This window comes from Sesamum indicum, linkage group LG2, assembly GCF_000512975.1.
Source record: "Sesamum indicum cultivar Zhongzhi No. 13 linkage group LG2, S_indicum_v1.0, whole genome shotgun sequence".
NCBI classification, from domain to species: Eukaryota; Viridiplantae; Streptophyta; class Magnoliopsida; order Lamiales; family Pedaliaceae; genus Sesamum; species Sesamum indicum.
In genome coordinates this window covers 7,944,519-7,955,823 of record NC_026146.1, presented here as the reverse complement: position 1 = coordinate 7,955,823, position 11,305 = coordinate 7,944,519, and the positions used below count along the sequence as shown (strand labels likewise).

The following is an 11,305-nucleotide window of genomic DNA, read 5'->3' as shown; positions in this document are numbered from 1 at the left end:
CTGTCATGTATTTGATGGTTAGTACAAGGCTTGATATAGCATATTCTGTAAGTTGCTTGATTAGGTACATGTTAAACCCTGGTTCTTCCCATTGGAAAGCTTTGAAATGACTTTTAAAATATTTAAATGGTACCAAGAAACTTGGCATAACTTTTTCAAAAAGCCCTAACGGTGCAAACTTGTTGGTTATGTGGATTCTAACTATACCAATGATAGGGACAGTATAAAATCTACCACTTCTTATGTTTTTACATTATGTGATGCATGTATAAGTTGGAAATCTCAACTTCAAAGCATTGTAGCACTTTCCACAACTGAAGTAGAATATATTGCCACTACTGAGGCAATAAAAGAAGCAATTTGGTTAAAAGATTTAATATCAGAAATTGGTATTCTAAAGGAAAAACTTGTTGTTTTCGCTGATAGTCAGTCTAGCATTCAACTATGCAAAAACCCAGTGTTTCACTCTAGAACCAAGCATATAGATGTTAGGTATCATTTTATTCGTGATGTGATAAAAAAAGGATTAATTAATCTGGAAAAAATAAAATCTGCAGATAATCCTGCAGACATGGGCACAAAATGTTTATCTATAGAAAAATTTAAAACTTGCCTTGACATTCTTAATCTATGAACTGTTATCTTTTAACCCATCTTCTGTTTTGCAGGTACTATGTCTAAGGCAATGATGATAGCCTTAAGACCCACCATCTTGGTTTGGACCAAGATGGAAATTGTTAAATAATTATGGCCCAAACCAAAGTCTGTTATCTGCACTGGATGACCAAACTACTTAAGACCCATTGGGCCACCTATCCACTTGAGCCGACCTATAAAGGTTTGACTCATCTACCCTAATACTTAACCCTACTCCTTCAGTCATTTCTCAAACCCTAATCTCCCTCCCTCATTCAAACACTGTCTACTCTTCTTCTCTTCTCCAGATGACCCCTTGGGTTCTCCCCTTAACCACTTGTCTTCTGTGTTCATCTATTCTCCAGAAATGGCTGTAAATGGGTCATTTATGGACAGCCCCTTTATATGGCTGCTCCTGTGTGGCTCATGGTTAACAAGTTAGAAACCCTCTCTGATCTTCTTCCTTATTTCTCTGAAATACGATTAAAAGCCTTTGTGGCTCAAACATTTGTGGTTTTCTGATAAAGCCTTTGTGGCTTTAAGTTGTTTGAGAAACCGTGTAAGGGTTGTGGCCTTTGGCCTCTGTAGGCCTTGGTCTTTTTGGCTCCTGAGCCATAAAATTGTCCCATGTCCCCTTGCTCCTTTATCTTGTAGTTTCTGGGTTTATTTCTTGTATTAGTTTTTCTGTTTATTAGAATCCTTGTAATTTGTTATAGGAAGGCCTGTAATTATATTTAAGTTTCTGTAATCATTTTTGTATTGTAACTTGCTGGGGACCGATCCATTCCTTACACTTTTCATGCCATATTTCATATAGTGTCTGAATCACAGTCTTAGAAGGCGCCATGTTCAATAACTTGATTGCTATCTTAAGAGTAAAACAATGTATACTGGCGAAAATTCCCCCTCTTAGAGCCTAAGTATCATATAGCCTCCAAAATAAAGAGCCTTGAAGAATAGAACTAAAGTACCTAGACCCAATAATATTAAGTGAATTTAAAATTTAAAACATGAAAATAATAAAACATGTAGGGATCAAATCCCTTTTTTTTTTTTGGCGTTTAACACTAATTAAAATAAACGAACATTCATGTGGCTAGATTTTGAAAACCAAAAGCTTACGCGAAACACAAATCAGAATATTCCTTTCTCTATCAGGGGACTATCCTCCTAAATCTTCTCGTCATATTCCTTTCTCAATTATGTTTCGCCACTTGGACGATATACCCAACTTTTTGCCAAGGTGGAATTGGGCTCCTTGAGCCTCTAATGAACGAGTCCCTTTCTTGGGCCTTTCACTTTCATGGGACATGGCTAGGGGAAAGCCTGCGAGGTCCCTTCTACCTAGTTTTTCTGTTTTGTGTGGTTGAACATTGGACTTCCTATTTATGATTCTATCAAGTACAAAAAAAAAATATAAAGATAATTTTATGAAAAATATAAAGTTGAATAATGTGTATTCTAATCTGGGAGATGAAATTTTCTATTTAAATTTTTTAATTTAATTTTTAGAAAACAAAAAGACATTTAGATCGATACATATTTTGTTAGCTAAAGTTAGTTACTATAGATTGCTCTCTTTTAATTAAGTAGAAATGGGCCTATGGCAACAAACTAATGGGCCGAGGCCCAACATCTATATATAATAGTGTAATTATTAGCGGTAATAATATCAAGTTTCAGACGAGAAGCCCGCTTTCTAATTTCATCGTCCTGTAAATGCTGCTGCGGTTCGCACAATTACATGGTATAAAAATAAAAGCATCGTAAAGGCAACAAAAACCAGGCGAAAATCGAAATCTCTACCTGAGAAATCCCTCTCCAGGGAAGAGGTCGAGACTTGTGATGTCGCAAGCTCGAGTTTACGCCGACGTCAACGTTCATCGCCCTCGAGATTACTGGGACTACGAGTCCCTCACCGTTCAATGGGGGTAAATTTACCTATAACATGCCGTGCTAAGATTTCCCCCCGACTTTTGTTCTACATTTGAAGCCATTCCTTTTTTTTTTTTTTAAATAAATTTTCTTTTTCGTGTTGATGGATTTTTCTTTTGCTTTTTTGCATATGTTTCTTGGTGAAATTGCTTTAAGAATGTGATGATTTTTACAGATATAATTATATGATACCATGTTGCATACTTGGATAGCTAGCCTATAATTGGTTGAGCAGAGGAATAAGCTTGCTGATGCTGGTTTCAAATATTTGCTGGGTAGCCTAATTGTTTATGTATATTGTGGTTTAGCCTAATAAAGTTTGATAAGAGAATTTTGTGATAAGGTAAGCGTTAACCTAGGTGTGAATTTAGCCTTTTGAGATGAACAGACCTATCTAATAAAGGGTGGGGTTGGCTTGTTTCAATCTCTTCAAGTTTGGCCCGCCAGACACAGGACTTTCTTAACATGTTACTGGGATGATACGAGTTGCAGGTTTTAGTTTGTCAAAATGGGACCTATGCTTTTCTGTTGGAATCCATGAAAATGACGCAGGAATTTGAACATCAATACCTAAATGGCCTTGCTGAAGCTTTGATGTGATGTATAATGCAGTACCCAAACATTCCATAAGCGTCCAAGCTTGTGGGGTTTTTGTTGATGTTGTTGTTTGTGGTTGAGAGGAGCAATATTTTATTGGTTCAGCCTTGGGACATATAACATTAATCATTTCGTCGAATCTGTCTTAAATCTTGATTTAGCTTTTGAGTGGACTGTAAATGTTCCTCATCTCTTTGATCCATTTGACTTTGAGTTCAAATAATGATAGCCTACCAAATGCATCAAGGGTAATTTATACAACTTTAGTTTATAGAAGATGTGGAGTTCAGTACAAAAGAACTATATTTGTAACTTAAGTTGTAATTTTACCAAAAAGGATCTTTTTAAAGTCCTTCCAATTAGAACATTTCTCTTTGAATTACCATGTTTTGTGAAACCTTTGTTTCCTTCCAGTGAACTATCTTCTGCATAGTACCAGCTAGTTAACCATAACAATCTCATGCTAGCCCTTGATGATGATGGTTCTGGTAGAAAGAAGCTGGATTCTTTTTCCAGATTAGCTACTTATAATGCTGAATCATTGACGTTTTAAAAAATTTCAGAAGTAACTCCATTTAATTGCTACAGTGATTGGCTTCACAATTGAAGAAATATAATGATGGGTTATTGCATTGCCTTCCCATCGTTCAATGGTCAAATTCTCTAGGATCAAACATATGGGACTTATGAAATGATCCTGGTCAAATGTCCACCCAATCCAGTGCAAAAGACATGGATAATCTATGAATATATTTGATTTGTCATATTTCTACTTCTACCCTTTCCTGGTTACTTTGGGATAGTATAGAATATAATTCTAATCCTTGGACTTGGGTCACAAGTCAAAATTAATATCTTTATATCTTAAATAATTGTCCTTGCAATGATTTTGATTTATTCAGGCCTTCTTAGTTGGCTCACTGATGCAACATTTTATTCTAATACTGGAGAGTGTCTTCACAAATCATATGTTTGTGTCACCGAGGATCACAAGCAGTGCTTTTATTATTGTTAGTGTTTGTACATTTCTGCATTGCCAAAATTAGTAGCTACGTCAAGCTGACAAATTGAGTTAGTGGATCATATACATCATGTCTAGAAGTAAATGTGTTTCTAAAGCAGGACAATCCTAGAAAAGAAGATTAAAAGGTTTAAGGCAAGGTTCTTAGGTGATGCAATGGAAGCTTTAAGATGCGTAAATCGATGGAAAAAGAATGAGATTGAATAAATTGCCGATAGGATGAGGATGTTTCATGGTTAATTTGTGATTTCTGGGTAATTTCACACTGAACTGATTGAAATACTCCAATTATTTCTGATTACACATTCATTTCGTGGTGTGTTTAGTGATCAAGATGACTACGAGGTTGTTCGTAAAGTGGGAAGGGGAAAATATAGTGAGGTCTTTGAAGGTATAAATGTCACGAACAACGAAAGGTGCATCATCAAAATTCTCAAACCAGTCAAGAAGAAAAAGGTAATGTTCATCATTTCTTTGGTAGAGTATATGAAAAAATGTTGATATACAGTTTAATTTGGAGTTTGATGTGTGGATAATGAAATGATCTGGCATCTATATTACTTGTAATAAGCATCTCTTACACAACATAAATTTGAGTTTATCCGAGCTTTTCTAAGATCTTATGCTACTAAATATTCTATAATGTATGATTCAGTCCACAACTATGTTGCGTTCCTCCTATTATAGTTATTTAAATTTCTCTTGAAGGGTTTCTTCGAAGTTGTAAAGAAACATTCCATGACTATTAAGATTGTGTAGAGGTTACTTATGGTCCACCTGAAAGTAATCATTTGTTTCATGGTGCAATGTATAATGCTCATGGTACATGGTACATTTGGAACTACGTTCAATTGGTGCGTTCTGGAACTAGTTAATTTTTAAGGAAAACACAGTATATTTATCCTGTTGTAATGGTAGGTCTTATATGTGCTGATGCACTTTTCTGCTTGTTGGGTAGCTTATCAAGTAATGATTCTCATATCTGGATTTAAATAATGGTTCCCAAAATCTCTGACTGATGAGCATCCAGTGAACATATTGTTATATGACAAGCTTTCTGTTGAATAGTACTTGTTGCATGTTAATGATAATTTTCTGAATTTATGCAGATAAAGAGAGAGATAAAGATTCTTCAAAATCTTTGTGGAGGTCCAAACATTGTGAAACTGCTGGATATAGTTAGAGATCAGCATTCAAAAACCCCTAGCTTGGTTTTTGAATATGTGAACAGCACTGATTTTAAAGTCTTGTACCCAACATTGACAGATTATGATATACGCTACTATATATATGAGCTTCTCAAGGTTTAAGTACCCTGTCACAATTAATATCTATTTCATATATTTTTGTACTTCTCTGTCTTTTGAGTTTTCTTTTTTTTGTTACCTTAATTACCATCAATGAGTTCATGCTTCTCTGCAAGTTGATTCACATTAATGAAGTTTTCTTGATAGCAAACATGACTGATGGAATTATCGTACTCCTGTTTGATCATGTACCGGAGTGATCTGGGAAGAAGATATAGCACAGAAACAAAATCTTAAAAGCATTATTTCTCTCTGAAGAGAGCATCCTATCTTCCCCAGAATTTAAGTTTTTTCTAATTACAGTAAAGTGATTATGTTATCGGTGGTTGGACCTGTTTCTTTAGCCTATAATTAAGCAAGCTGGACATTTGAGATTATGAATGAACCGTTCAGAAACTGAGCTTTATTCAGGCATCACCTCAGGGCTCGGGACATTGATCTGTAGTACATATCTAAATTAGTTATAGGAATGAAATTATGTGTTCACAATAGGTGTAATGGATTGTGTACAAGAACAGCAGGCATATATTTTTAAACTTCTCCAGCTACTTCATAGAAGTATTTACTATTGCATATGTGGAGGCTAATGTATATATGAAGATCAAGCAACGGGCTTATCACATCTATTAAAATAAATGAACTGCAAATGCTATTTTCTTATTGCTTCTTCGTGCTGTTCGATATAAATGATGCATATACTGTAACCTAAAAATATGTTGGAAGTGTCCCTTCTCTAGTATCTTAACTCTTCTCATAACTTGCAATATATGCTTATTTTTGCAAGTTTTTCCATACAGGTTGTTGCTCTTGAGTAGTAGGTTCGGAGTCACTGATGTACAATGCTAAAAGCACTGCTTTACTGTTTCAAATTCTTGTGATGCATATTAGAGAATTCCAGCAATTTTATTAAACTTGAATCCTAATTCATGTTTTTCTTGTAACATTTATGGGGTTGGAGAGGGGCACTTTGTTGTGCTGAATCAAGCTGATGGTTACATTGTTTTTTGCAAATATTAGGGTTGATCTGATTGTTTTAGTCGTGGTGACAAGCATTCTATCTGAGTTTGTTATTGCATTAGCTGTACTATTACGCGTCTCTTGTTGGTTAGCCTGTCTGCAACTTTTCCATATGTCTATAAACAACTCTAGGTTTGACTGATCATTCAATATTTTAAAACTGTAGGCACTAGATTATTGCCATTCACAAGGGATAATGCATAGAGATGTCAAGCCTCACAATGTTATGATTGATCATGAATTGCGGAAACTTCGATTGATTGATTGGGGACTTGCTGAATTTTATCACCCTGGCAAAGAATACAATGTCAGAGTGGCTTCAAGGTTGTCATTTTACTTTTTCTTTTTGTTTGGGAGGGAAAGGGGAAGCTAGCGACTTTAGAGCAAGTTATCCCAACACCCTTTAATTGCCCAACTCAAATTATATGCTTTATGCTACCAACCATGTCCTGTAAGGTTTGGCTGATCCCCAAAAAAAAAAAAAAAGAATGAAGGAAGTTAAGAAGTAAAATTGAGAGAGAATGCTTTATGCTACCAAGCCTTGCGTGTAAATCTGGTTGATTCAAGATAATGATTTATGAAATCTTCTCAAATGCTTTTGCTAATGCCAATATAGTGTTCAACAGAAGTACTCATTCTATTGTCTTGGTCACCTATGATGTTTTTGTCTTTCAAACTATTTTTTAGATACTTTAAGGGGCCTGAACTACTTGTGGACTTGCAAGACTACGACTATTCTCTAGACATGTGGAGCCTTGGTTGTATGTTTGCTGGAATGGTGAGAATCATTCTTGTTAACATCTTATATATTTGCTTTCAGTTATTAATATTTTTGTCATCGTTTTCTTTTTCAGATTTTCCGTAAAGAACCATTTTTCTATGGTCATGATAATCAAGATCAGCTCGTCAAAATAGCTAAGGTACTTTTAGTTCTAAAATCAGCTTACCTTAACTGGCAACTGTATTAAAAGTTGCATTCTATTAAAATAATGTGTTAATTCATTCTTCTAAATAATTTTAAGTGCTGTTGCTCGTTTCCCATCCAACAATATACTTGACTACTCGAACAAAGTTGGTTAATAAGCTTTCTACACTTCGTTACTTACAGGAAAGTTCATGCCTGTTTCAATTTGAAGGATGTGGTGCTGTAATTTAAATATTACAAAACCTATATCATGCTTGGGCCCACTAAATTTCAGTTATCTAGATTTCTAATTTGTGGTCCTGTCATTATGGATTCAACATCTTTCAGAATTTTTCTAAATCATCTTTTTTTTCTCAACAGAGTTTCACATTTTCTAGGAGCTAAATATCAAATCCTTTGCCAAATAGTTTCTTTGCTGAATATATGAATTTAAAATGGCTTCCAAAAATTTAAATATGCAACTAAAGTTTCCATATTCTTCAAGGGAATTTTTTTTAATGAAAATTTGATGCTCAAAGTTTGAGATATGTAGATCATAATGATTTCTACGTGCTTGATTGCTGTGCATGGACATACTTCTGTTACATCAACCCTTTATGGTGATATCTTTATGTTGTTTTCATCATACTGTTACTCTATCCAGTGTTATTTCACTTGTTTACATGGATGAGAAGTTCCTGTCTACCCTTTCTTCACTATTATATTTGATATACATTTTAATCTATGCTTGAACAGCTTATTCTGACTGATGCGAATCAGTGTTGCATGGGAAATAACTTGTTTTCCTCCTACATACATTTTGCCTACTATTCTTGATTGCTTGCTCGTTTCTTTTGGATTACATGACGTAGCATCGTTATTCATCCGTCTTCTTATTATTCTCTTTATACCAGATCTTCAGCAAATTCTCATCTTTAATTGATGTTTTAGTTGAGTTTCTCTCTGTTCATTTACAGAGGCCCTTTTATGTAAGTCGTAACATGATAACTATAAAAAGATGCGCATAGATGAACTTGTCTGAGAGAAATTTAGCATCAGAGTAAATTTACTGGACTTCAAATGGAACAGCGTGTTATTTCCGTATGAAAAAATACAATTGCAGTTTGTTCTTGGGTTTGTATTAATAATGTTAGCTTGTAGAGGGAGCTTTTTAGGGAAAGTTGAAATCTCGTGCAATCTGTCTTGATGTTGGGCCCAATTTGCTTGCTGACTTGTACTTGTCTGGTTGTTCTGGGTTAGGTAAGAGTGTGGTATTGTATACATTGAGTGGGTGCTTTGTGCCAGAACTGAGGAAAGTTGGCTTTTGTGTTTTCCTGTTGGTATTGAGTTGAATTCCTGATTATGATAAAGTATGCTTGATATGCAATGATTGTTATAATTTTGGGTGGAACCAGTAAAATTGGGTTTCTTTGAAAGCCCATGATCCTTTGGGTTCCTGTAACAGAGTTGAAGAATCTAATAATTAAGGCTTGTAACGCAGCATCCAGGATGCTGCAGATCTGGTCTGTTTTTGCTGAAACATGAAATTAATGCTGCAAGGGAATATAGATGGTGATTATCTTATGTGGATCCATGTTTACATTGAAATGTGGATATGATTAGAAAATACTGATTTTCTGTTTGATAGTTTGTTGCTTGACAAGAAATTGAGTGCTTGCATGGATGTGCATACTATATGCAGTGAATGATTTGGTCCGTTGTATTATCCCGTAGTTTTGTGTAATCAGGCTTGTGAATGTTGTTTGATTTTTTACTTATCAGTTTGTGATATCCATCCAGCTCAGACATAGGGTTTAAAAAGTTATGTCAAACTGTGCAGCAAGTTGTGATTTTCAGATATGAAGATTTTGTTTTTACTTTTGGAAATAAAGATGCTTCTGGTGACATTTGACATCACAGGTACTTGGTACAGATGAGTTGAATGCATATCTGAACAAATATCGTCTTGAACTGGATCCTCAACTTGATGCTCTTGTCGGAAGGTACTTAAATGTGCTTTGCTTCCATTGCCTTCCGAAAAGCACGAATTCCTGAACAGAAAATGAACAAAAATTATGCTACTATGTCAATCCCATGGAGAGCAACATGTTCATTCTCTTGTATTTTCTGGGAATCATGGTTGACCAAGGAAACCACATTGTTGCATACGGAGCCATTAAATTTTCCCTCTTATTCAAGGTTGTGAGTGATAACTTACCATTCTTATTGCCCCTCAGGCACAGTAGGAAACCCTGGTCAAGATTTGTCAATTCAGACAATCAGCATCTAGTTTCGCCAGAGGTTTGTATATTCTGCCTTTCAAGACATTTTGAGATCTCTTTTTTACCTTACAAATTATATGTGCAACACAATTTTTGATTTCTTCTGGTTTCACAATATGACGAGCAGGCCATTGATTTTCTTGACAAGCTTCTCCGTTATGATCATCAAGACAGGCTTACAGCCAAAGAAGCAATGGTAATATCGAGGCCTCTACTTTTTTTCTTTTTCTTATTTTCTATGCAGCCTGGGTCAGGTTTGTGCCAGGTCTAGGGGCAACGGGCTGTGGGATTCAGAATGAAAATTTATCCTCGTCTTGTTTGCAATATTTGAACTTATTTTCCTTCTTAGAACTTTTTCTTTACAATGTGCGAGATATGCTTGATTGCTCCAACGATTTTCTTCCTCTTATACAAGGACCACCATAAATAATATATATTTCATAACCAACTGACAATGGCCTTTATATAACTTCACATAGTTAGATTGATGAGGTGGTCCTCCTTTCAACCTGCAAAATGAAAATAAAGAACTTGAAGTGAACCTAATCTATAGAAAATTTGCCCTTATGCTGGATAACCCTTCTAAATGAGATTTTGATAGCTTGGTCTGCTATTAGCATTATTCTGAAGCCTTTCAATTTTTTGTTTCAGGCTCATCCATACTTTAACCAAGTCAGGGCTGCTGAAAATAGCAGGATGCGGATGCAGTAGTTGGACATTTCGTACTCGTGAAATCAAATGATGTATGAAGCCCGTCTTTATGAATTTGGTACTTCAGGCAAGTATGTGCCCGACTTAAATAGATTTGTGATGGAGAGATGGGCTTTCATTCTTTCTTGTTGACATTCTTCGAACTCCACCACAAAAGATTGTATATGACGATACTCTGCTTCATTAAACGTAAATGCCTGTCTGGGACTTTGTTACTCTTAATTGCTGTTGACGCTCGTTTTTCACTGTCAACATGTAGTTGTTGATGTTATACAGTAATAGTAATAGTAATGTTTGATGGACTACCAAACTTTTGTTTTCTGCTTTATAATATATTTCTACCTCATCTGCCGTTGATCTAAATGTGCTAATTGTTTACATATTTGAGTCGGCGTAAATGACTATTTGGGATTATTTAGAACTTCCAAGTTTCAGGACCATCTAATATTGTCTTTGACAACTCTGCTTAAGCCACTGTAAGATCATTCGAGGTTTCTCTTCCTTTTCACATCTGCTTGGCTACATTCATGTACGTGCTTGTTCGTATTTGAAATAAGTTGGAGAGTCAAATATGTTGTTACATAATGCACACTCCTTCAACAAGATTGAATTAAGGTCTCGAATTTTGTGATCTGAACTAAGCATCTAAATTACTTTTGATGTTTCAGCATTTGTTATAATCTTAGCAATCACAAAAGGTAAGCTTTCGTATTTCTACGACTGTGTAAAAAGGTTGTCAATCGATCGTCTAAGTTGATTTTCCAGTCTCCTAAACTAGGGATGACAATTGGGCGGATCGCAGACCTGTCCCAATTAGTCTTAATTGTTGGAAAATGTAATCCATAAAATAAACAATCTCGCATATGACAAATGATATATGTTCATGCTAATTAAT

At 35.2% G+C, this 11,305-nt stretch overlaps 1 protein-coding gene across 1 annotated transcript; it reads left to right on the top strand.

Moving 5' to 3' along the window:
- LOC105155591 (casein kinase II subunit alpha-2-like) lies at window positions 2,367-10,720 on the top strand. The gene is made up of 10 exons (XM_011071485.2): window positions 2,367-2,567; window positions 4,516-4,645; window positions 5,299-5,493; window positions 6,680-6,837; window positions 7,201-7,291; window positions 7,368-7,433; window positions 9,338-9,420; window positions 9,655-9,718; window positions 9,827-9,895; window positions 10,351-10,720. The coding sequence occupies exons 1-10, from the start codon at window positions 2,482-2,484 to the stop codon at window positions 10,408-10,410; spliced, it is 1,002 nt and encodes a 333-aa protein (XP_011069787.1). The 5' UTR covers window positions 2,367-2,481; the 3' UTR covers window positions 10,411-10,720.